The 26,643-nt window shown below is 41.5% G+C and overlaps 1 protein-coding gene across 2 annotated transcripts in view; it reads right to left on the reverse strand.

Annotated features, from left to right (window-relative positions):
• zswim8 (zinc finger, SWIM-type containing 8) overlaps window positions 1–26,643 on the reverse strand; it is a 73,179-nt gene that overhangs the window by 4,059 nt on the left and 42,477 nt on the right. The window contains exons 21-25 of one of the 2 annotated variants that reach the window (XM_085427244.1): window positions 14,946–15,443; window positions 8,231–8,408; window positions 5,761–5,934; window positions 5,557–5,676; window positions 3,568–3,746 (exon numbers count right to left, since the gene is read on the reverse strand). In XM_085427244.1, coding sequence (XP_085283370.1) covers window positions 3,568–3,746; window positions 5,557–5,676; window positions 5,761–5,934; window positions 8,231–8,408; window positions 14,946–15,443 — 1,149 coding nt within the window. Of the gene's footprint in view, window positions 1–3,567; window positions 3,747–3,786; window positions 4,632–5,556; window positions 5,677–5,760; window positions 5,935–8,230; window positions 8,409–14,945; window positions 15,444–26,643 lie in introns of those variants that run through there. The other variant, XM_085427245.1, reaches the window with a different exon arrangement.

Here is a 26,643-nt window from a genome sequence, read left to right on the forward strand (position 1 = left end):
AGGGCCCTATTTCAGGAAGCCGGTTTAGTGCAAACTCTGAGTAAGTATACCCTGAGTTAACGAAAACTCTGGGTTTTCGGTTTCACAAAGCGAGTTTAGATTAATTCTGAGTGAGTTACTATGACGACACACTCCGTGAAGCTAACCTGCCCCCTAGCAGGTTTACTTCAACTAACCCTGACATTCTCCGCCTCTTTGTCAGAAACCTGACTGTAGGAAGTGTCAGACATGGCGTGCCCCTCCCTTGAAGAGCCAGTAGATGTTGAAGCCCAAATTCTCCGCAGAGCTCTCCGCCGGGAGAGTGATTAGAGCGCGTTCGGACATTTTATCATTTCCTGATGATCTCCTGTGTGAACGTTACCGTTTTTCAGCACAATCTATAATTCATTTGAATAACATCCTCAGGCCTAATATTGCTCATGTGACACATCGCGGACATTCTCTCAGTTCTGTACATATTATTTGTATTGCACTTCGGTTTTTTGCAAACGGGAGCTTTCTGTATAATATTGGTGACGCTGAGCACGTTTCCAAGGCTACCGTCTGTCGGGCAGTCAGGAATGTTACAGTTGCACTGAAACGTCTCCTGTACTCGTTTGTGGTGTTCCCCGGTCATAGACCCACAAGATTTATCAAAGAGGGATGCCACAAAATTGCAGGTATCAGGATGAACGAAACTTAATTCATGATGTGGTGATATTTGAACTACTACTTAAATTTTACATTTATTCTCACGGTTCCCAGGCGTGATTGGCTGTATAGATGGCACTCACATTCCAATCATTGCTCCTTCAGTAAATGAAGGAGACTATGTGAACAGGAAGTCTTTCCACAGCATTAATGTACAGGTACATAGTTCCCTGTAGCATTTCTAATTTCAATAAGTGCTTACAGAGGGGAAATTAATGTAGCCTCTAACTGCAATTGATTTACATCGGACAAACAGACCAAGCACTATGGCTCATAATACAATTACACCTTACCTGTTTGGACTATATTTTTATATTTCATTTTTACTTGCTGCCAGGAACGTTTGGGGCCTGTTGGGTTGCACCTGCGCTCACATCACATCACAAAATAAAATGTATGAAATAAAAAATAAAATAAAATATAATAAAATAACGTGTTAAATGGGTGGAAATCCCTAGATCAATGTTTAAATTAACACTCACGCATTGACTCTGTCGGCTATGTTTTGCCATGCATGCTCCCTTTCTTTTGCAGCTGAGGCTGTGTTACCTTTTTTCCGCGGAATTTGCATGTTATCGGCATATGCTGCCATCAGAATTTCGGCCTCAAGCGCTGTAAAATACATTGACCGCACCTTCTTTCCCTCCGTCTCCATGGTGACTCGCTTAATCTGTGCTCCACTAATCAGGGCTTTATGTATCCTCGTGCGCGCGCTTAACTTGGGGTTAAAGCAACTCCGCGTTGATTGAACTAATTGTTATCAGCCTTTCTGAAACCGAATATTCCGAGTTGGACAGTTCGGGGTTACTCAACCCTGAGTATCGTTTTTCACTCTGAGTTTTCTAAACCGGCTTCCTGAAATAGGGCCCAGGTGGGCCAGGTTCGAATCCTGCTCAGGGCAGCGTTTTTTTTTTTACCACTTTTCAGCAAAAATTTCTCCGTCTTTACCCCTTTCGATAGAATTTTTGGCTTTTCACCTGTTTTCATCAAAAATTTCTGCTTCTTCACCTGTTTTCAGCAGAATTTTCAGTTTCTTCACCGCCATACAACTTTTTGCAACTTTTCAACTTTTTCAGCTTTTTTCAGCAGACATCTTCAGCGTTAAGGCATCCACACAGCATTTTCGCAGGAAATGCAAATTTTTCTAGTTTACAACAGTGTTTCTACAAAGCTAGGCCACTGTAAAATTCAACCAACTTACAGATGTGCTTAAATGATTTACAACCTAAGTCCAAAAAAACAAAAATGTAAATTTAAAAAAGAATGAAATTCTAATCTTATAAACCCATATATTATTCAGAATCGAACAAAAAGAACATCTCAAATGTTTAAGATGAGACATGTTACTGACCTGTTGCCATTCAACCTCAATTAGTTTCAAAATGTTCATATAGCGGTTTCTTTTCAGCTTTCTTTTCAGCTAGTTGCCCAGTTCATTTTAAATTTGATGACATGAAGATTTTCTCAGTTTAAACATTTGATATGTTTTTGATGCTCTACTGTTAATAAATTATGGCTTTATGAGATTAACAAGTCATTGCGTTCTGTTTGAACTGGTATTTCACACAGCATCACAAACTTTTGGAACTGGAGCTGTAAATCTACATAATTGCTCGGTGCAGCCTCCACAACATCTGACAATTAGCTGCTGGGAGGATATGTCAGTCACTATGAAGTGGCCGGAAAAAAAATACAGAAAATATGTAAAAAGAAAATCAAAATCGGCAATCGAGTCAGGGTATTATCAGATTCAGGTTATCACAACAGATTCCCAATCGGTCATGTAATAGAAAATTAATTTTTTTCTCATTTAAAGTGCTGCAGTGCTTATGCTCAGTTGTGGCAGCGTAATGGAAACTTCCACTCAGCAATCTAGAACTAGCTCAACTCATGTCAACCTCAACAGCTGAAGAAAACAACTCTCTTTTGCAGGCGCTGATAATACCAAGGGCATGAAACAGCGTACTCGTTGTAGTGGAGTGTTTGTTAGGTTTCATAGCGAGCCGCGTGAGGTGGTATGATCAGTTTGTTACTTCCTCCCTTTTTGTGAACGCATAAAGGAGTGGGAGCTCCACTTCCGTCTCAGAGACTGCATGACAGCATCTTGCTGGATGTACTCTCTCTTGTGTGCGTGATAATAAACAGTGTTGATTATAGTAACCGTGTCTGCAGACTTGTTCGTTAAAATTTCCACGACAGTCACTTGGGTCTGCGAACACATGTAGACAAATATTGGCCGAACCTGGCTTTTTGCAACAGCTCTATCGTGCTTTCCCTTGTCTGATACTTTTTACTCTCCTTACTGAAAAACTTTGTTTTACTTTATTTGACTGAATTACATTTTTGGCTGTAAAAGATTTTAATTACCTATAAATATGAGATACTTGTGGGAATCAGTCCTGCAGCCCAACCTGCATTACTCTTTGTCATCAACCCCATTATGAATACAGTGGTCCCTCGCTATATCGCGAGATTGTCAAATTTACACAAATCTTCGCTAGCAGTGTGAGTCTGAAGTGCTGTACTGTATGTTTGTAAGTTTTCTCCCCAACAAACGCAACAATGTCGATGAAACATATGGCACCGTCAGCGGCAGCTGGGGGTGTCTGGTTTCATCCTATAATACTGGACTTATTTTTCTACGAAGGTTTGAACTTTTAGAGTTTAAACAAGAGAGAAAAGTGTGAAAATGTTCATGCCTGTGTAAGAAAAGTGTATAAAGTGTGTAGTGACGGGTTTTACAGCCTTAAAACATCTGTTGTAAATTGTAAAAAATAAAGTTGGCTACTTCGCGGATTTCACTTATCGTGGGTTATTTTTAGAACGTAACACCCGCGATAAACGAGGGACCGCTGTATTATGGTGAATATGATGTACCTGCAGATAGGCTTGCTGGCAGCGCTGGACAAGTTGTTGGAAAGCAGGTGTTCGAAGATGGGCATGGATGTGGGCAGGGTTCAGCCTTTGCAAGGCCTCCATGATTAACTCCTGCAGGACAAATGGACTGAGGACGCCTTTTGCTGCTCCAACACAGAACTGGTACACATAGTTGACTCCTGGCAGGATGGAAAGAGTGAGAGAAAATCTGCCTTGAGCCATCTAGACAGGTAGGAGTAACAGTGATTAAGATGGAGGTAGGAGTCAACTGATCCAGGGATTGCTGCCTGAGTTGACTCCTACCGCTGTCTCAATCAGATTTGCATTAAACTTCAGCCAACACACAGATCATCTATAAAATTTCAAATAATAAATCAACTGTCGAAGAGATTAAAAAAAACGAGACAGATTACAATTTAACTGAAAATGACCATGGAGCGGTTAATCCCGTTATCTCTTGAAATGCTCTTGAAGCAGTCTAAAGAGGAAAGCTTATAGCTAAGCCAGCATCAATTAAAATAGCTAAAAAGGAAACATACACAAAAGAAGAGGACTAACTGTCTGAAACTGAATGACATGTGACGCTTCATTATTTCCTTTTTAAAAGGACCCTTCATTATTTAATTTGATCCTTTTGCTACGTCAGGAAGAGGAAGCTGTGGATTGGAGTGAAGCCTGTTTATTTGTCTTCATGGTTACAGCAGGGCAGGGCAGCACGGTGGCACGGTGGTTAGCACTGTTGCCGCACAGCAAGAAGGTCCTGAGTTCAATTCCACCATCAGGCCGGGGTCTTTCTGTGTGGAGTTTGCATGTTCTCCCCGTGTTTGCGTGGGTTCCCTCCGGGTACTCCGGCTTCCTCCCACCGTCCAAAGACATGCAGCTTGTGGGGATAGGTTAATTGGATAATCCAAATTGCCTCTAGGTGTGAAAGTGCGAGTGAATGTGAGTGTGAATGGTTGTCTGTCCCTGTGTGTTAGCCCTGCGACAGACTGGCGACCTGTCCAGGGTGTACCCCGCCTCTCGCCCTATGACAGCTGGGATAGGCTCCAGCGCCCCCCGCGACCCTGAAAAGGATAAGCGGGAGTGAATGGATGGATGGTTACAGCATCAGTGCCAGAGATACCGGCAGGATGAACAAACTAATCCGCAGAGCTGAAAGCATCATTGGTCAGTGAGGGACAGGAGGTCACTGAGCTTACTGCTCTCCATCATGGAGAACCCATCACACCAAAATCCACTCCACATGTCGAGGCAGCAGAGCTCCTTCTCCCTCAGTCCGATTCACACTTCCTGCCATAAAGAACGCTTCAGGAAATTCCTGCCACTCTCTATAAAACTGTACACTAACTGTTTTTCTGTGGCAGAAGAGTCCACACATAGTTATCGGTTTTACCCTTTCTTCTTTTTCATATAGTTTAGTAATACAGTTTGCACTACTCTCTTGCACAGTGTCAGTCTTACTTCATTTTTACTTTTGTCTTTTCCCCCCATTATTGCATATGTAACATTTTTGCACTCTCTTACAGTATAAGGCCCCCATTATGCACCTGTGGCACTTTTATTCAAGTTGGTTGCTTATTAAATGTAAACTGTACTCTTTCTATTCTTTATTTCCTTATCCCTTATGGGATCATCATTCCCATCCATCCGCCACAGAGAGTTCAGGCTATGTTGAAAAATAAAGATGGTCATAATTTTACAATCTCTGTTCTCATATACTTCATTTCCATTTATTTTTCCAAATGTTTCAATACATTGTTGCATCTATTTGCCATTTCCCAGCAAAATGCAAAGAAATAATGGATGGCTTAAGACCTAGAACATTACTATATAATTGAAGGCTTTCCTTTTTTGTATATTTTTTTTTCAAAATTGGCTTCTGTAGCAAGTATTTCTTTTATTATCTTACTTCCCCGATTTCAAACAGAATGCAAATATGTGTCCAGGTCAGTGCAGCCAGAGATGTCCCTTTATTTGGTAAAGTCTCACCTAGCCTGGCAGCAAGTCCCAGCAACCATTTGACGTCCTCAGTATAAGGAGGGCTCCTGGAGAAGTTGTTGGGATGGTCATTGTGAGCCCTTCTGCCCAACATCTCTAATGCCAACATGCCTTTACAGAAGACAAGGAATACATATTGGTTAATAATGCAGACTACTTAGACTAACATATAATCAGAGAACATAAACTACTCACCAACTCTATAAGCAGAATGCAAGTAGTGCAGGCCTTGTTGGCTAATGGGCTGGCTGTGCTGCTCATCTTCTGCTGGGAAAGGACTGCTGACCAAGGAGGCAGGCTGAGAGGATAGAGAGGGCAGAGATGCTCCCTGGATGGCCTGGATGGTGGGGCCAGGGTGAACACCACCAACTACAACATTACAACAGACACAGTACATTGGTTAGCAATGACAAGTTTACATTCACTAATCAAGGGCATGAATGTACAGTGGGGCAAAAAAGTATTTAGTCAGCCACCGATTGTGCAAGTTCCCCCACCTAAAATGATGACAGAGGTCAGTAATTTGCACCAGAGGTACACTTCAACTGTGAGAGACAGAATGTGAAAAAAAAAATAAATCCATGAATCCACATGGTAGGATTTGTAAAGAATTTATTCGTAAATCAGGGTGGAAAATAAGTATTTGGTCACCTCAAACAAGGAAAATCTCTGGCTCTCACAGACCTGTAACGTCTTCTGTAAGAAGCTTTTCTGTCCCCCACTCGTTACCTGTATGAATGGCACCTGTTTGAACTCATCATCTGTATAAAAGACACCTGTCCACAGCCTCAAACAGTCAGACTCCAAACTCCGCCATGGCCAAGACCAAAGAGCTTTCGAAGGACACCAGGAAAAGTATTGTAGACCTGCACCAGACTGGGAAGAGTGAATCTACAATAGGCAAGCAGCTTGGTGTGAAAAAATCAACTGTGGGAGCAATCATCAGAAAATGGAAGACATACAAGACCACTGATAATCTCCCTCGATCTGGGGCTCCACGCAAGATCTCATCCCGTGGGGTCAAAATGATCATGAGAACGGTGAGTAAAGATCCCAGAACCACACGGGGGGACCTGGTGAATGACCTGCAGAGAGCTGGGACCAAAGTAACAAAGGTCACCATCAGTAACACACTACAACGGCAGGGAATCAAATCCCGCAGTGCCAGACGTGTTCCGCTGCTGAAGCCAGTGCATGTCCAGGCCCGTCTGAAGTTTGCCAGAGAGCACATGGATGATACAGCAGAGGATTGGGAGAATGTCATGTGGTCAGATGAAACCAAAGTAGAACGTTTTGGTATAAACTCAACTCGTCGTGTTTGGAGGAAGAAGAATACTGAGTTGCATCCCAAGAACACCATACCTACTGTGAAGCATGGGGGTGGAAACATCATGCTATGGGGCTGTTTTTCTGCCAAGGGGACAGGACGACTGATCCGTGTTAAGGACAGAATGAATGGGGCCATGTATCGTGAGATTTTGAGCCAAAACCTCCTTCCATCAGTGAGAACTTTGAAGATGAAACGAGGCTGGGTCTTCCAACATGACAATGATCCAAAACACACCGCCCGGGCAACAAAGGAGTGGCTCCGTAAGAAGCATTTGAAAGTCCTGGAGTGGCCTAGCCAGTCTCCAGACCTCAACCCCATAGAAAATCTGTGGCGGGAGTTGAAAGTCCGTGTTGCTCGGCGACAGCCCCAAAACATCACTGCTCTCGAGAAGATCTGCATGGAGGAATGGGCCAAAATACCAGCTACTGTGTGTGCAAACCTGGTAAAGACCTATAGTAAACGTTTGACCTCTGTTATTGCCAACAAAGGTTATGTTACAAAGTATTGAGTTGTATTTTTGTTATTGACCAAATACTTATTTTCCACCCTGATTTACCAATAAATTCTTTACAAATCCTACCATGTGGATTCATGGATTTTTTTTTCACATTCTGTCTCTCACAGTTGAAGTGTACCTCTGGTGCAAATTACTGACCTCTGTCATCATTTTAAGTGGGGGAACTTGCACAATCGGTGGCTGACTAAATACTTTTTTGCCCCACTGTACCTTCAGTGGCTTTAAAAACCCCCAAAGGTTTACGTTTATTTTAGGTTTTCTCCAATTCACATATGGTCAAAAATATACATTTATGCTCAAATACATACATATAGTCAAGTTGTTTAATACGTGGTGCTGAAGGTTCTGCGATTGCAGTTCACTACAACGGGTACTTTCTACCATAAAAAGGATCAGTCTGAACAGTCCAAAGAACTCAGTTAAACTAAGAAAGAGAATAAGGAACTTTGAAAGTCCTTTGGAGCTATTTCTAAACAACTGCAGATTCTAAGATAATCAGTTCAAACACGTTATTCAGTTGCTTCACCAAGGTCTAGAAGAAGACATTGCCATGGACCAAGACAGGGGGAACCAAGAAAGAGGCCCTCTGACTGAATTTGTAACTGTCCACACGGACAAGCTAAAAAAGAGCGGTTCAAAGAAATTATTAAAAGTCCCAAATTAACCTTGACATTCATGCTTCTGATGAGTGTATGTAAACTTCTGACCTCAACTGTATGCAAACTCGTCCATGTAACAATGTAACAATTACCAGCAAAAAAAAGTTTTAATTCAGAAGAATTAGCAACTGCCGATCTTAAACACAAAGTAGTCCCGACCTGCTACAGTGGTGCTGAGTGGCAGACCAGCCTCAGTGTGGTAGGGGTGGACAGCAATTTGAGTCATGGACGGTACAGGAACACCAGGGAAGGCGACAGCCGTGGCTGCCATTGATGGCTGGGGGCCAGTGGCCACTGAGAATGGATACTGGGCACCAATGAATGCTGGGTGCATTCCCTGAAGCAGTTAAGCAAACATGCAAGTTTATTTGCATATTATTATGAACAGTCTATAGAGAAATTTTCACAAAATGTAGTCACTGTGCTGTACAAGACAATAAAAACTAGGAATTAATGAGATGCACATATGAAAAAAAAACCAATACTACTACTAATAGTTGTGAAAACATTTGTGATACGCACACACACTTATTCATAAACAGCACTGGATATAAGAACCGTCTCTTTGTCTGACATTAGGATCCTGAGGAGCTGTACAAGCTTTTCCAGTTGCTATAAAAGCCGTCAGTATCTATAATTATGAAACTGTTAGGCAAGTTTGAAGATCTCGCATGTAAAGTAATGTGCAAAAGTATTGAAGTAGCCCTCATCTCTTTACCAAGGAGCCAAACAACTTAACAAAGTAAGCAATAAAAGAAAAAACTAACAACGCGCAATCCAAAAAGTTACTGGCTATGAGATCATTCGCGTTGTGCTTCTTTTTTCTTTGTGTGTGTGTGCGCGCGCGTTTGTTTGTCATTGTCATGTAATTTAATTTGCCTTACATTAAATATATAGGCAATGCAAGGCAAGGCAAGTTTATTTGTATAGCACAATTCAACAACAAGGTGATTCAAAGTGCTTTACAGAGACATTAGAAACAAGAACAAATAAAAAGCATGATTTAAAATTGATTAAAACAAGCAAATAAACTAACTAATTAACAAACAAACAAACAAACAAACAAACAAACAAACAAACAAAACAGTATATAAAATCAAAACAGATAAAATCAGAACAGTAGATAAAATCAGTAGTTAAATGTAAGTTTTGAAATTTAAGCTTAAAAGTGTGGATTTGGTGCTTTATTCAAATGCAGCTGAGAACAGGTGAGTCTTCAACCTGGATTTAAATAAACTGAGTGTTTCAGCTGATCTGAGGCTTTCTGGGAGTTTGTTCCAGATATAAGGAGCATAGAAGCTGAATGCAGCTTCTCCGTGTCTGGTTCTGACTCTGGGAACTGATAAAAGACCGGATCCAGATGACCTGAGGGATCTGGAAGGTTCATACTGGGTCAGGAGGTCATTGATGTATTTTGGTCCTAAACCATTCAGAGCTTTATAGGCCAGCATCAGGACTTTAAAGTCTATCCTCTGACGGACAGGCAGCCAGTGTAAAGACCTCAGAGCTGGACTGATGTGGTCCACTTTTTTGGTCTTAGTGAGGACTCGAGCAGCAGAGTTCTGAATGAGCTGTAGTTGTCTGACTGATTTTTTAGGTAGACCTGTAAAGATGCTGTTACAGTAATCAAGCCTACTAAAGATGAATGCATGGACTAGTTTTTCCAGGTCCTGTTGAGACATCAGATCTTTTATCCTTGAAATATTCTTGAGGTGATAGTAAGCTGATTTTGTTATTGTCTTAATGTGTTTTTCTAAGTTTAGGTCTGCATCCATCACTACACCCAAATTTCTCGCCTGGTTTGTGGTTTTTAGATGTATAGATTGAAGTTCTCTGGTGACCTGTAATCGTTTTTCTTTGGCGCCAAAGACTATTACCTCAGTTTTGTTTTTGTTTAGCTGGAGAAAATTGTGGCACAACCAGTCATTGATTTCCTCAATGCATTTACCAAGAGCCTGTACAGGGCCTCGGTCTCCTGGTGACATTGTGATATATATTTGTGTGTCATCTGCATAGCTGTGATAGTTTATTTTGTTGTTGTTTATAATCTGTGCCAGTGGGAGCATGTAGATGTTAAACAGAAGGGGTCCCAAGATGGAACCTTGGGGAACTCCACATGTGATACTTGTCTGCTCAGATGTGAAGTTACCTATTGATACAAAGTATTTCCTGTTTTCTAAGTATGTTTTGAACCAGTTTAGTACAGTTCCTGAAAGACCTGTCCAGTTCTCCAGTCGTTTGAGTAATATGTTGTGGTCAACTGTATCAAATGCTGCACTGAGATCCAGTAAAACTAGGACTGACATTTTTCCACTGTCTGTATTCAGACATATGTCATTAAACACTTTGGTCAGAGCGGTTTCAGTGCTGTGGTTCTGTCTAAAACCTGACTGGAAGGCATCGTAGCAATTATTCTGTTTTAAGAAGTAACTGAGCTGTTGAGAAACTGCTTTTTCAATGATCTTACTTAAAAATGGGAGATTTGAGATCGGCCTGTAGTTGTTCATTTGTGTCTTGTCAAGATTGTCCTTTTTCAGTATAGGTTTGATTACAGCAGTTTTTAGTGATTCTGGAAACACACCTGATAATAAAGAAAAGTTGACGATCTGTAACAGGTCTGACTCTAAAGTCTTTGAGACCTTTTTGAAAAAACTTGTTGGCAGGACATCTAAACAGCAGGAGGAGGAGTTCAGTTTACCTAAGATGTCCTCCAGGTCTTTGCTGTTAATAGGTTGAAACTGTTTCATGGTGTTTAAACAGTTTTTTGGTGGACACAGTACATATCCTGGATCTGCTGTTGATGTACCAATTGCTTGTTTAATTTTTTGGATTTTTTCTGTGAAGAATTTGGCAAAGTCATTGCAGGCCATGGTCGAATGAAGTTCAGCTGCCACTGACACAGGAGGGTTTGTTAGCCTGTCGACTGTAGAAAATAAGACCCGAGCATTATGGCTGTTTTTAGTGATGATGTCAGAGAAGTAGGACCTCCTTGCATTCCTCAGTTGTAAATTATAATTGTGAAGTTTCTCTTTATAAATGTCATAATGAACCTGGAGGTTTGTTTTTCTCCATCTGCGCTCAGCTTTCCTACACTCTCTTTTTTCATTTTTCACCAGTGTGGAGTTTCTCCATGGAGACCTTTTCCTTCCAGAGATAACCTTCACCTTAATGGGAGCAATAGTGTCCATTACATTTAACATGTTAGCATTGAAGCTATTGACGAGCTCATTGACTGACCCTCTGGACAGGTGAGGTGTTAATGGGAAGACCTGGTTAAAAATTGCACTACTGTGTTCAGTTATACACCGTTTTGTGATCACTGCTGTTGATATATTTGTGTGGGCTGAGATTTTACTTTCAAAGAAAACACAGTAATGATCAGACAGGCCCACATCAGACACAGTAACCTTTGAAATGCTCAGGCCTTTGGAGATCAGTAGGTCAAGAGTGTGTCCTCTATTATGTGTGGCCTCTGTTACATGCTGAGTCAGCCCAAAGTTGCCCAGAGTGTTACTCAGGTCTTTAGTCCCTTTGTCCTGAGGGTTGTCCACATGGATGTTAAAATCCCCAACAATAATTACACAGTCAAAATCAACACAGATCACAGACAGCAGTTCACTGAGGTCATTAAAAAAAGTCTGTGCAGTATTTGGGAGGCCTGTAAACATTAAGAAACACAACTTTGGATGGGGCCTTCAGCTGTAAAGCCACATATTCAAAAGACTGAAAACTTCCAGGAGATAGCTGCTTACATTGAAATGATTCATTAAATAAGACAGCAACCCCTCCTCCTCTCCTGCTCACCCTGGCCTCACTGATAAAACTGTAGTTAGGAGGGGTCGTCTCGATGAGAACAGCTACACTGTTACTTTGGTCCAACCAAGTTTCAGTTAAAAACATAAAATCAAGGCTGTGCTCAGTGATTAAATCATTAATTAAAAATGTTTTCCCAGCTAAAGATCTAATGTTTAATAAAGCCAACTTAAGTGTTTTAGAGGTATTACTTGTCCCCTCGTGTTTGGGAGCAGTCTGTGGCACACAAGGTATGTTTACTATGTTTAAAGATCTTTTAGAGTGCAGCTCTCTGTGTTTTGACCAGGCCACATGTCTCCTGTCACCTAAAAGTACAGAAATTTTAAAACCTTCTAGTAAACAGGGTCCCAGCTTCTCCTGGGAAAAGTCATCACTGCCATAATCCTCACAGCCCGGACCCTTCACACATCACACATCAGACTGTGGAGACAGGGCATGAAGAGGAACTAAGGGGGGCGAGGCTGGGCAATGTGACTTCGATTGCTCTGTTGAGTGTGGGGCTCGATGGCGAACCTTTGGCTGCTCTGGTGGGGGGTTTATGGGGGACAAAAAGGGATTGGGACGGGGGTAGATCTGAGCCCAGCATTGACCCGCTCCATCATCTCCTCAGTGAATTTCAGGTGTGGGGAGGAGGGAGAAAGGGAGGGGGAGGAGGGTGATGGCCTGTCAGGGGTTTGGGGGACTGGGGAAGGTCGTGGTCCCTTGTCCTGGTCGTTGGTGTTGTTGAGAGAGTTGGAGGCAAATAGGGACCCCTCTTCTTGCCTTAGATGTCTCTCCTTTCTGAGGCTCTTCCTCAGATGCCTTAGATGTCTCTCCTTTCTGAGGCTCTTCCCGGGTGGGGGCAAATGGAGCTCCTCCTCAAGGTTTCTGCTGGGCTTTGTCTGTTCTTGGAGTACTGTTTGTTCCTCTTTATGAGATAACTCCTCGTTTATCTCAGCCTTGGCACCAAGCACAGATGGATGACGTATGGAATAAAACAAGTTGGAGGTGAACAGTTTCACCCCTGACTTGTTAAAATTAAATCCATTTGCTTTAAACAGATGCCTGCGTTCCCAAAAAATATTAAAGTTGTCGATAAAATGCACTGAGTGGTCAGCACATGCTGATATAAGCCATTTATTCAGTGTAAACAACCTGCTGAATCTCTCGTCTCCTCCTCTGACCGGCGGTACAGGTCCACTGATGAATACAGCTGCATTCAGAGAGTTTACAGTATTTAATAATCCAGTAAAGTCCCGTTTCAGAACCTCCGACTGTTGTTTGGACACATCGTTTGACCCTGTATGCAGAACAATGTTTGTCACAGTTGGATATTCATCTGCAATTTGAAGAATTCTCTCCTTCAGGTTGTTGACCATATCCTTAGGAAAGCAGAGGACTTTAGTGTTCTTACCGCACATCCTTTGTACATCCTTTACGGCAGAGTCACCCACAATCAGAGTTTCAGGCCTAGCCTTTAGCTTTCCCTGTGGTCTTTTGCTATTCAACAGATTTTCAGACCTTACTTCGCTGCTTTTAGATGGATGGTTGTCCGATATAGATCCAGGGTCCTTTGATAGTGGAGCAAATCTGTTCTGCAGTTTCACATTCAGTTGTTTTGGAGGTTTGTTGTTATTCTTCCTATTCACGGTTGTCCAGTCCTGTTTCCTCCCGTATACAAGGGTAGAAGAGCTTCTCTGTCTCGTAGGAAGTGAAAGCCAGTCGGTTTCAGAGATTTCAGCTCGCTGTGCCCTGCCTGTGGTACGTCCTCCCCATTCCAGGAGACATGATTTATGTCTTGGTTTTGCACCAAGACAGTCCAAGGGGGGATTATCACTTGAGGATTTATAATAATGCACAGAGTCTACTTTCTTGGTCATGTTATCTGTGCTCCTTAGCTGTGTACTAGCTTACTCATCGCCATTGTTTTGAATCAAAGGCAAGGTTGTTTCATTTCCACACAGTCCATTTACCTCCACGTTTACTTCTAAGCGATGAATTTTTGTCTCCAGTACTGCAATCTTCTGCAGGAGGCTGTGGTAGTCATCTGTGGAGAGGGAAGGCATCTTGTTGCTAGTTAGCCTAGCGGTTAGCCCCTTTCCAGGCTATTGAGGCTGCTCGGTGCCCAGACGCTGTAATCAGGCTTCAGCTGTGTCTAGGCCACAGACACACGGAGCGCTGAGGATAAGGTAACTATAAAAATGTTGCTGTTTCTGTTAAGAACACTTTAGTCCTAATGATCTATGAGTGTCCAGAAGCTATCGCAGGTAAGCTCATAAGGAAAAAAGGGAAAAAATCAGCATAAAAATCAATAAAATCAATAAAAGAAGCAAAGCATTAAAGAGCAAAGAGATGAAGCGTCCACACTCACAAAAGGGGAGGAGAAAAAAAATATAGGGGTCAAAACAAACCATATTTGATATTTCTGGAACAGTACCAGGAAACACTCCTGAAAAAAGTATGTATGTGTATGTCTGTCTATCTGCTATATTTCTTCAGTGTGTCAATTTGTTCTCATCCTGGTTTTTGTTTTTCAGTTCAAGTGTAGCAATGTCTTTCAGCTTGCCATTATTTTGCGTTTTCTTACTTTATGGGGTGTTCCCTTTGAATTTAACCGCTTGCAATAAAATATTTTTAGAGAAGAATATAATGTAATATAATATAATGATCAATGTAAATAGCTGACCTGACTGGATACCTCCCTGGACTTTTTAGGGGGAGGTAACAATGTTTAAAACGATAACAATAATATTTATACTTATAACAAGGTGCAATAATAATTAATGTGCAATAATAACAGTGTGCAATACACATACACTTATTCTTCTTTTTTATACTAAGTTAATATACTGTGTTGTGTTGTTTGTTACGTTGTGATGTGTCATATCGTGTCGTGTTGTGTTATATGTAGTGCCGACGTAGGACAGTTTTTCCAATTTCATTGTACTACTGTACTATGTATGACTGTGCAATGACAATAAAGAGTTATCTTATCTCTTATCTTAAAAGACTTTAAAGACAATGAAAAACATAGTTGAGTCAAAACTATCTAAAATGATCCAAAATGTACTTGTGCTCTGACCTGTGGATATGCAGCCCCAGACACAGGGAAGACGGTGGGCCGGGGGACATGCTGCAGAGGGTGCCCTAGGAATTGGGGCGTGCAGACGGTAGGGAGATGGGCCTGGATAGTGGTGTATGGGTGGAGGCCCGGGGTGTGGGGGTGAGCCATAGCCTGGCCAGGCATAGCGTGGGATTGGTAAATGGTGGACCCTACAGAGATAACTGGTACGACAGCGGCTGCAGTGACGGAAGCTGTGACTGTTGCTACCCCTGGAGACTCCATGTTGACTCCACTGTCAAGAACACCACAGTTAGACTCTGGGGGCCTCCTGCCCGAACCGCCGTTTGCCCCACATCGGCCGGATGTTTCCCGTTGTTGGCTTGATCCTCCACCTACTGACTGCTCATACAACCAGTACCACTGGTGAGCCACCTCAAACAGAACCTCGGGGTAGACACCTCCACCCTTAGCTGCTTCCTCTACTGCCATGCAGGCCTTCTCCAGCATGACATTATCCTAGAGGAAAACAGGACAGAGAGGAAGTGAGATGAGGAAGCAAAACGTTTAATGAATGAAATTTAAATTTACATGGGCTATGTAATATTGCTGCTTTGGTTTAAGGTTATGGCAGTGTGCCATAAACCACTTTCACAGTAATGTTCCTCATAACTCAGATATTCCCACACACCAGATATTTTATGTGCAGGATTTGACAGTACATCACAAGACACATAAACCATGAAGTAACATTTTTTGTTGAATTTCAGGTTATATTTGATAGTTACTTTGATAATTAGAGAAACCACAACATAAATCCAAAAAGATGTATTATCACTGACTGCTAAGGAAACAACATTGAAACTGACTTGAATTGCACCTCTACAAACAAATTTGGGACATTGCAAAATGTAAACAAAAACAGAAGGCAATGATTTTTGAAATCATAATGCTAACAAGCTAGCATTAACATTTTGAGCCTAGCTACAATTAATATTGAATATAAATTCCAGTACTGAATATATTGCATAGTGTTAAACAATCCTGCCACGTCATTTGTTCACTTTGATATTTGATAACTTTCATTTCTATCAAACAATACGACATCCTTTTGTTCAATAGACACGATCCAGTTCATATCATATTGCTGATAAAGTGCTTTGAGTGCTCTGAGAGAATAGAAAAGTACTGCATAAGAATCTGTCCATTTAGCATCTACCACATCACTCCACCATGATAAAATGACCGCAAACAAGAAGTATGGCAAAGGAAAGGAATAGTTAATGACCCCATAGGGTAAAACATACTCTTTCACTGGTGGAGGGAATGACATGGCATGGGCACGTATGCCTGTCTGTTGAACTGGCTTACTTGTGTTTAATGATGATATGAGTACTGATAGAAGGATCAGGATAAATTCTGAAGGGTACAGGGATATATGCTTCTTATTTCTACACTGTTTTCTCTAACCAACATTCACACACATTCATACTCCGATGGATGCTTCAGAGAGCAACTTGGCAATGCACAACAATATTTGGCAATGCAGACTGAGGGAACCACCAACTTCATCAGCCAATGATGTGCTCCACCTCCTCAGCTACAGCCACCCCAGGGAAAAAAAAATCAGCGTTGCTGATTTCTGTGAGTGTACTCAGTGTTTTTGCTGCTATCCTCCTGTCACTTTTGCAGAGATGAACTCTTAAACATTGGACAGTCATGTCTATATTTTTTTTCCCCTGGTTTTCATTGACGATGACTCATCAAACTATGTCAGCACGCCTCACTCCCATCTATACACCTGGTGAACATCCGATCACTGGCAAATAAAATGAGTGAACTTGTAAAAAACTCCTCTGCCTCTGCTCTTCGGATGCCAGACTTCAGGGTTTTTTTCCCAGTGGACTAAAGCGTGGAGCTCTCAGGAAAAACAAGAGGTGGTGGAATCTGCTTCTAAATCAGTAAAGGCTAGTGTGCAGTCACACTCTGAGGAAAGTGACGTAGCCCTCACCTGGAGTCTTTCTTTATGAACTACAAACCTTTTTATTTACAGAGGGAATTCTCTTCATTCATTGTGGTCGGTGTTTACATCCCACCACAAGCCTGTGTGTCAGAGGCTCAAAATCAGCTTGTTGACCAGATAGCCAACAAGGAGAGAAAAAACATCTTGCCTGAGCATTATTTCTAGGGATTTTTACAGTGCAAACCTCACCCATGAACTTCCAAAATGCAGACAACAGATTAAGTGTTCCACCAGGGATGCTAAACTACTAGACCACCCTCTGTGCTGTTCCCTGTGCTGTTCCCTGTGCAGCTCATGGACTCTCTGATCACTGTCTGCTTCACCTTATAGCTACTTACAGAAAGAACGTCTAAGTCTGAGATTAAAACCACGAAGAAATGGACTAAGGAGTCAAAGGAGGAATTACATGTAAGAAAATGTGAAAAATAATAAAAAATAAAGAAAAACCATTAAATGGTCTAAAGATGGCGGTCTAGAAATGGTTGCAATTTCTAATCACTTAATGCAATGCAATTAATGAAAATCAAATTAAAGTTAAAAAACAATTCTATAATTGTCTAAACTAGTTATGGATCTCTAGTCATGTTAATCAGTATAATCTGTCCCTTTTAAATAAAATAAACAAGTTATAACAGTTAGAATTAGTAACAGTCTAACCAGTGTTGGGACTAACGCGTTATTAAGTAACGCGTTACAGTAACTACGTTATTATTGTGGTAACGAGCACGGTAACTAGTTATTATGCCAAAATCAGGAACGCGTTAGTCGTTACTGGGATTTAGATAGGGTCGTTACTCGTTACTTCGTGTGGTGGCTGTCGCGGAGCTTCCACAGATTCAGTAACATTAGCAAGTGGTGGAGGCCAGCAGGTGGATGAAGGAAAGGGGACGCAGAAGGAAAAGAGACCCGAGGCGGCCGCCGGTCCAAGTGTGAACTGAACTTCAGGTAAGAAGTTATGACCTGCAGTCTCTCTGGGTCAGATATGAACCAAGTTTAGGTGGAGTTTATTTTCGTTATTCGGACTTTTTCCGTACTGCGTGCTAGCTAGCATGACGGAGTTTCTATACAGCTGGGTGGTGCTATGATGTTAATGATGTTGCACTTTATTTTGTTCATAAGTTATTAGAGTTGCCAACCGTCCCGTCTGGTATTCAGAGAAAATATTACGCGTTTCTTATTGAGGTGAAAATGAACAGTTTGTCCCGTAATTCAGCTGCAATGAAAAAGGCACAAAGCTGGAGTTATTCTGTGTTTACGCTGCACAGCTGCCTCTTCTTCTCTCATTCTCCCCCCTCCCTCTCCTGTTTCTACTTCAATCATGAAAACTGATCAATGATCAGCTGATCGGCTTTTCTCTCTTGTTTGTTTATCGCTCACTTTGTGCCAGAAAGAGGAAACCAGCGGATGTCGCGCTAAACAACAGCAGCACGTTTAAGCTTGATCAGCTGTTGTTAGAATTTATTTAATATTAATTTCTAGTATCAGCTGATGTTTGCTGGAGCCACAGCTGTAAAGCTGCTGGTCATGATATGGTTTGGTTATCTGGTGAGAGGGAAACATGAAGATGAAACCAGGAGATGTCCTTACTGAATCATCAGAGCTGAACAGGTGATGGAGAAACAGGTTTACCTTTTAGGTGACATGAATGAGTTGAAGGGAAGTTATGAACTGTTTCTGAGAGACAAATAACACCAGGGTCCTTTTTTAGGTAGCTGACAGCTGGTAACTGTGCAGGGGCGGGTCTAGCAAAGTGTTGCCAGGGGGGCATGTAGGGCATTAACAGGGAGAGGGGGGCACAAGGAAATACTTTTCTTTCTTATTCTCATTTAAAATGTCTAGCTTTTAAAAAATAATTATCTGAATCTTACAACAAACGATTGATAGATTGATGCATATATACCATCAGAACAGTGAACATCACTGTCACAACAGTGTTTATTTTCATTCAAAGGCTTTATGATTTTTCCTATAATGGTGGGCCGGTCTCTAGTCAAAATGCCCGGGCCAATTTTCTGTCCCAGTCCAGCCCTGTAAGCAGCTCATCTGCAGTCTGGTGTTACCTGTTAGGTATTTTAGTACCATGGTAGCATTTACTGGATATTGTTTTATAGTGACATTATACAGGAAAACTCTGTCATTCAATAAGGCCCCTTTGTTTTAGTTATTTTTCTCTTTGACCCAAGAATTGATGTGTGAGAATCACAGGCTGGTACAAGGTTGAAATACCACAGAGATCACTCCCTCAGCTACATTAGTTTCTTAATCTTTTAGACGCCTGTTGAAGGCCAAATGGTTTGTTTCAGATTTCACTAATGAAAGAACTCTTTGTTTTGTGCCTTGAAAATATGTCGCTGAGATAATCACAATTGTAGCTGAACTGATAAACTACACAAAGGATGCTTCTTCACCCAAGGGCAGGAAGACGCTCCCTTATCTTGGTCTGTACTGGTTTAAACTGATAATCTGCTGTCTCATGAATTTTACCCTCTATATAAACTGTTGTACTTGTGAATAAAGTTGAGTCAATTTGGGAAGACAACCTGAAGCAGTCTGTTTTCTTGTTCTCCCAAGCTGCTCCCGAGCTCGTACTAACACGCTGAATGGCATGCTTGAATATTACTTGAGAATATATTTGACTGTGTTACAGACTAAGGGACATTCTCTGCTGATAGGTGAAGGTACATTCTCTGCTGATAGACGTCCACGCCTCGAAGGAAGTCGATCCACGGATTAGGCCCTGGAAACCGTTTCCTTCAATTTTGGTGTCAGAAGTGGGATCCTGACGAAGGTAGGCACTCGTCTTTTATTTTATAAGACTGTGTTATGCCTTTCTCAGTGATCCACATAGAAACGGGATACGCTGACGAGGCCTTCTTCAGTGGCCCACATAGTAACAAGTGGGATACGCTGAGGAGCCTTCGTTAGTGGCCCACATAGAAACACAGGAAGTTGCCTGTTGTTTTGTAAATAAAAGCAGAAAGGACACAGGAAGTTGCCTGCTGTCATAAACTAAGAAGTTGCTCACCAGCAGAAAGGACACAGGAAGTTGCCTGGGGTCATAAAACGAGAAGTTGCTCGTTAAAAAGTGAGAAGTTGCTCACTAAAAAGATAAAATTGCTAGCAAAAAATCAAGTAACCTCAGGTGTGCCACAGCAAAAATAAAAACTAACTTAAATCCTTCAAAGCGTCTAAACCCCTCTGGAAATCACTGACCATGGGTCAGAATAATTCAAAGACCTTAGACGGGTCCGATAAAAAAATCAAAATTAACTGTAAAACCGAAAAAAATAAAATATAAAAATAGCGGCTCAGTACGACTCCCACTTCCGGTTACGTTTAACCCACGCTCGTGAATCAATGAAGACTTCCATGATTACGTATCCAGAACATGCGGAAGTGCTTACGTGACTGATTTCGTCTCGAACTTAAGAACTATAACTTTAATGCATCCTAATGTATTTCCGGAGCCCTATCCCGAACGATTATCGCCAGAAAACAGGTCAGTAGAAATGTTAAATACTATTTGTGATAAGGAAAGTAGGCTGATTAAAAAAGTCCTGTAAAAAATATATGATAGAATGTCGTGATGTGACCAATCGCATGCTACCACTATGGAAAAAAGGACCCGAGCCAGACGTAAATGCTTTAAATCAAGCCAGTGTAGGCTCTAGTAAATCCACTGCAGAAAAAACTAGCCTTATATGCCCATCCGTTCAACCTACGGCTCCGCCGCCTTATGATGAAAAAACAGAATTAATAGCTGCTGCGGCGGCTGCACGTCACCAGCGCGTATATCCTGATATAACAGCAAAATCCCAAAGGAGTGAGGAAGGCACTGAAATGACACCTAAATCAGAAGAAGATGACTGGTTTAACCTAGATCAAAGACAGGAACGAGAATACACTGAACGAGAAAGAGAGTTACAGGAACATAAAAAGCAAACAAAACAGTTAATGGCAGAGTGTGAGGAAATCATGAAAGATCCTTTAACTGAACGTACGGAAGCTGAACTGCAGCAAGCAGTTTCCGTCATAGATAATCATGTTCAGCGCCACACTAGAGTAGCGAATGGTTTGACTGTGCCAAAAGCAATAACTAACACCAGAAATTTAATAAGGAACTACTTAAAGCAGAAAAAAGAGGAAAAAACTCAAGAGGGCCCCCACAAAAACACCCGTTATAAAGAAAAGCAGGGATCACAATTTAATGATGTCAGCACCTCCCTTCCGTTCATGATAATAGGGGACATGTGTTGCATTCAACCCCCTAAAATTTCAGAGTTAGCAGCAACCATTAAAGAACTTCCCGATCCTCTACAAAATCCTACAGCCTTTGTTTCTGCATTACAGAGAAGTACCAGATACCACCACTTGGGTGGGCCTGACTATAGATATATATTATGTCAACGAATCCCAGGTGTGACTGAATCTCAGCTTATTGAAGAAGTAGAGGAACTAGACCCTAAAAATGACCAAGCAGCCAACACCACCTCGTTTTTGTGGATAAACGATGACAAAATCACAGCCTTTTTTCAAAATCTAAAGAAATTTCTGCTCACAATGTCTAGAGATAAAATTGATTTAAATGCAGTAACCATGTGCAAGCAAAAACCAGATGAATCCATTCTAGTTTTTATGAAACGTTTCACGCACTGCTGGACTAATGAGGCATGCATGCCTGAAGGAGGAAATGATCAGATTTTCATAACAACATTCTTAAACAATATTCATCCAGAATGTTCACAACTATTGAAGCTGACTGCCACTGATAATCTCTATGACATGAAAATAAAGAACTTTATCACACTTGTCAAAACAAAAGCTGGTGCAGATCTTTTCCCCAACAGCACGAAGGCTAAAAGTGTTAAGATGATGTTGAATTTTGATGTTGAAGGCTCAGAGGAATCCAATCCAATCCAATCCAATCCAATTTTATTTATAAAGCACTTTAAAATACCCAGCACAGGAACAAAGTGCTGTACAGAAAATAAGTTAAAACAATAGAATAACAAAAAACAGCAAATTAAATAAATAAAACACATAAGACATAAAATTAAAACAGCCCTATGTTAAAGCAAAAACAAGATAAAACAGCATCGAATCACCTAAAAACAACTAAAATAAAAATAAAAAACCAACATCTCACGTGGTGTCAAAGGCCAAGGTAAAGAGGTGGGTTTTCAAGAGTGACTTAAAAACAGATAAAGAAGTGGCCTGTCTAATCTCTAAAGGAAGCTCGTTCCACCGTTTGGGAGCTGCTACAGCAAAAGCACGATCTCCTCTAAGTTTACGCCCAGTCCTGGGTATCTTCAGGAGCAGCTGATCAGCTGACCTGAGAGAGCGGGTGGGTGTATAAGGCTGTAGCAGCTCAGAGAGATAAGATGGAGCTAGGCCATGGAGAGCTTTAAAAGTAAATAAAAGAATTTTAAAATGAATCCTAAAAGAAATGGGCAGCCAGTGAAGTGAAGCTAAAACAGGGGAAATGTGCTCAAACTTTCGAGTGCCAGTTAAAAGACGAGCTGCGGCATTTTGCACCCTCTGTAGATGACTAATATATAATGCACTGACCCCTATATAAAGTGCATTACAGTAATCCAGCCGAGTGCTAACAAAGGCGTGGATCACTGTCTCAAAGTGCTGCCGTGAAAGAATTGGCTTTATTTTTGCCAGCTGCCTGAGGTGAAAGAAGCTAGATTTTACCACGGCCTTAATTTGATTATCAAACTTTAGATCACAGTCCACTTTGACCCCCAGGTTTGTGACAGTTGGCTTAACATACTGTGCCAGGGAATCTACATACACATTGGGGGTCTCAGTGGGGCTGCCAAAAACCATCACCTCTGTCTTTTTATCATTGAATTTTAAAAAGTTAACAGACATCCAAGCCTTAATGTCATCGAGACACTGAAGTAATGGCTGTGTAAGGTATCTGCCTTTTTTCTTTAGAGGGACATAGATCTGACAGTCATCAGCATAAAAGTGGAAAGCAATGCCGTGCTTTCTCAGTACAGAACCAAGAGGAAGCAGATATAAAGAGAAGAGGAGGGGGCCTAGAACTGAGCCCTGTGGGACACCACACAAGAGGGGAGCGGAGGACGACGCATAGTCACCAAGGCTGACACAAAAAGTTCGCCCCGTCAAGTAGGACCTGAACCACTCCAGTGCTGTGCCCCTAATGCCCACCCAGTGCTCCAAACGAGAGAATAAAATGGCATGATCCACGGTATCAAACGCAGCTGTCAAATCTAAAAGCACAAGAACAACACAGTCCCCAGCATCAGTCGCTAAAAATATGTCATTAAAAACTTTTAAAAGGGCTGATTCAGTGCTAGGAAAGTGAAAAAATGATGTATGCAGGGGCCCCGCCCCCTCAACAAGCGCAGCAGGGAGATTTCAGAAGGAGAGATAGGAGTGGAGACGTATGTTTTTATTGTGGAAAAATAGGACACTGGAGGAGGGAATGCAAATCAGCAGCACATAGGTCTCAACCACAAAACACAGGACCAGCTCCTGCCACTAGGCGTCAGCAGAGCTCTTACAGACAAGGTAACTGGCAACGCAGACAGGAATCACATCAAAATAATGGCCCCTTTGCACTTAGGGAGCAACCTTATAATCCACATTTTAATCCCCACCCATATGATAACGAAAGACTGGACCGACAATAGGGAGGCCCAGGTGAAGATGAGGGACAGTGTGAAGCACTACACACGATGCTGCATTTGCAATTGTCCCGTAACACAGAAAGCTTGCCCATGTTAGATATAGAAATAGGTGAAAAGATTTATTCCTTTTTAGTTGACAGTGGAGCCACTAAAAGTTCACTGTCTGGAAAATTCTATAGTGGGCCTGTTTCCTCTGTGTGCATCAACACCATGGGAATAAACGGAACTCTAGTGCAATGCCCCAAAACTCATTCTCTAAAGACACGCTGGGGCCCAAAACCAGACGAAATTACATATCATCCATTCATAATTCTTCCAAACTCGCCTGTCAATTTATTAGGCAGAGATTTAATGGCAAAAATGAACTTGTGTATTTCATTTAACACAAAGGGTGAAATGTTTGCAGATACTGATAACAGCTATGTTTTCTAATGCTCTTGCAGACGTAACCGCGAAAGCAGCTGCTGCCTCACAGCAACCACCCAGAAAGGAAGTATTATCTTTGCCTTTACAGCTGCCACTTGTCACGCTCCCAGACTATTTAGAAACAAATGTTGACCTAAAATTCATACAAGAGCAAGCCTCTGCCTTAGATTACACTTACTGGGAAAGTAATGATTGTACCTTAGATAACAGAGACGGCTTATACAAAAACCTTGAGGGTTTGATTGCCCTCCCATCTTCACTACTGCCAATCCTTGTCCGCCATTTTCACGGTGTGAGTCATGTCGGACAAAGAGGGGTAATAGGAGCAATAAAATCAAGATTTGTAATCGAGAAAACATCACACGCAGTAAAACGCATATTAGCAACCTGTCTAACATGTGCACGAACTAATGTAGGAAAACCAAAAGCAAAACATCAGCATTTACCACAACCAGATTTCCCATTTCATACATTACAAATTGATTTTACACACATGCCAGCACAAGGAAGCATCAAGTACTTACTGGTAATAGTGGACCAATTTAGTAAATGGGTAGAAGCTTATCCAACATCAAAAGAAACTGCAGAAGTAGTCTGTCAAAAGTTGTGCAATGAAATAATACCCAGATTTGGAATACCTCACCAAATTAACAGTGATAGAGGACCTTCATTTACATCAGAAGTAATTCAAAAGTGTGCTAAAACTCTAGCAATAGACTGGAAATATCATGTGCCATACCATCCTCAGAGTTCAGGAGTTGTAGAAAGAATGAATAGGACCATAAAAAAATCGCCTGACTAAAGCAATGATAGAAACAGGAATGACCTGGATCAAACTACTTCCTCAAATCCTCTGCGAGATTAGAATGACTCCATCCGCAGCAACCAAATTATCTCCATTTGAAATAATCATGGGAAGACCGTTTCCAACACCATGGTCAGCCTCCAGAGGGGCACCGCTATTGGAAGGGGACATAGACACTGCATTGTCTGACTATGTTCATAACCTGGTAGAAACACTGAATAATAACTATCAGAAAGTTTGTCTCTCTCAGCCTCTCCCTTCCATAGATCCAACCCATCCGTGGAAACCAGGAGATGCGGTGTTGGTAAAGTCGCTAAAACCAAGGGCACTCGGGGAGGCCGCGTGTTCCAGCCCCCAGACTGTACTTGCAGTGACGAGAACCAGCATCCTAACAGACGGACAACCTCAGTGGATTCATGCCAGCAGGGTTAAGACCAGCCCCACCAAACCACCTAAGGCGTCGGATCAAGTAGATGACGACTCAGGCGAGCCAACGCCCGGATCCAATCCACCTACACACACACAATCACTGATTAACACACAACGCCTGAAAGAACAACAACAAGGTACTCGAACATCCAGCAGGAACAGAAAGCCTAGAGTACCACACAATGTCTAACCTGATAAAGAGACTCGTTTCATCCTGATAATGGAGAAAATGAAATGCCCATTGTCATCACACGACGCTTATACGGTGTCTCTCGAACCTGGGACCAGGCCAGAAGACGACTAAAGAACTGTCTTTTTTATATATTTAGGTTATTAATCATATCTACTGCATTAACCTTAGGATTTTTATTTACTATTTCGTATTGTAAAGTGCAACCCTGTTCACATTTCTGCAAGCCACATTTTCAATGATAACCCATATAGCTACTAGTACAGCTACTTCAATGTATTTGCAATTAGCACAAATTGATCCTGAGGATGTGCCAGATGTTACCAATGATGTTCCTGATGTGTATATTGAACATTAGGTTGTGAACTATTACATTTTATGATTTGCTTTTTATATTATGTTATTACATTTGTGATTTTTCCTTTCTATTTGAGTTATTATTTTAAAAAATAATAAAAGAGGGGAACTGTTAGGTATTTTAGTACCATGGTAGCATTTACTGGATATTGTTTTATAGTGACATTATACAGGAAAACTCTGTCATTCAATAAGGCCCCTTTGTTTTAGTTATTTTTCTCTTTGACCCAAGAATTGATGTGTGAGAATCACAGGCTGGTACAAGGTTGAAATACCACAGAGATCACTCCCTCAGCTACATTAGTTTCTTAATCTTTTAGACGCCTGTTGAAGGCCAAATGGTTTGTTTCAGATTTCACTAATGAAAGAACTCTTTGTTTTGTGCCTTGAAAATATGTCGCTGAGATAATCACAATTGTAGCTGAACTGATAAACTACACAAAGGATGCTTCTTCACCCAAGGGCAGGAAGACGCTCCCTTATCTTGGTCTGTACTGGTTTAAACTGATAATCTGCTGTCTCATGAATTTTACCCTCTATATAAACTGTTGTACTTGTGAATAAAGTTGAGTCAATTTGGGAAGACAACCTGAAGCAGTCTCTGTTTTCTTGTTCTCCCAAGCTGCTCCCGAGCTCGTACTAACACGCTGAATGGCATGCTTGAATATTACTTGAGAATATATTTGACTGTGTTACAGACTAAGGGACATTCTCTGCTGATAGGTGAAGGTACATTCTCTGCTGATAGACGTCCACGCCTCGAAGGAAGTCGATCCACGGATTAGGCCCTGGAAACCGTTTCCTTCATACATCTTCCTATTCAG

This window comes from Rhamphochromis longiceps, linkage group LG13 (assembly GCF_057381845.1).
Source record: "Rhamphochromis longiceps isolate RC_006_pf linkage group LG13, R_longiceps_female_GT1.1, whole genome shotgun sequence".
Classification (NCBI taxonomy): domain Eukaryota; kingdom Metazoa; phylum Chordata; class Actinopteri; order Cichliformes; family Cichlidae; genus Rhamphochromis; species Rhamphochromis longiceps.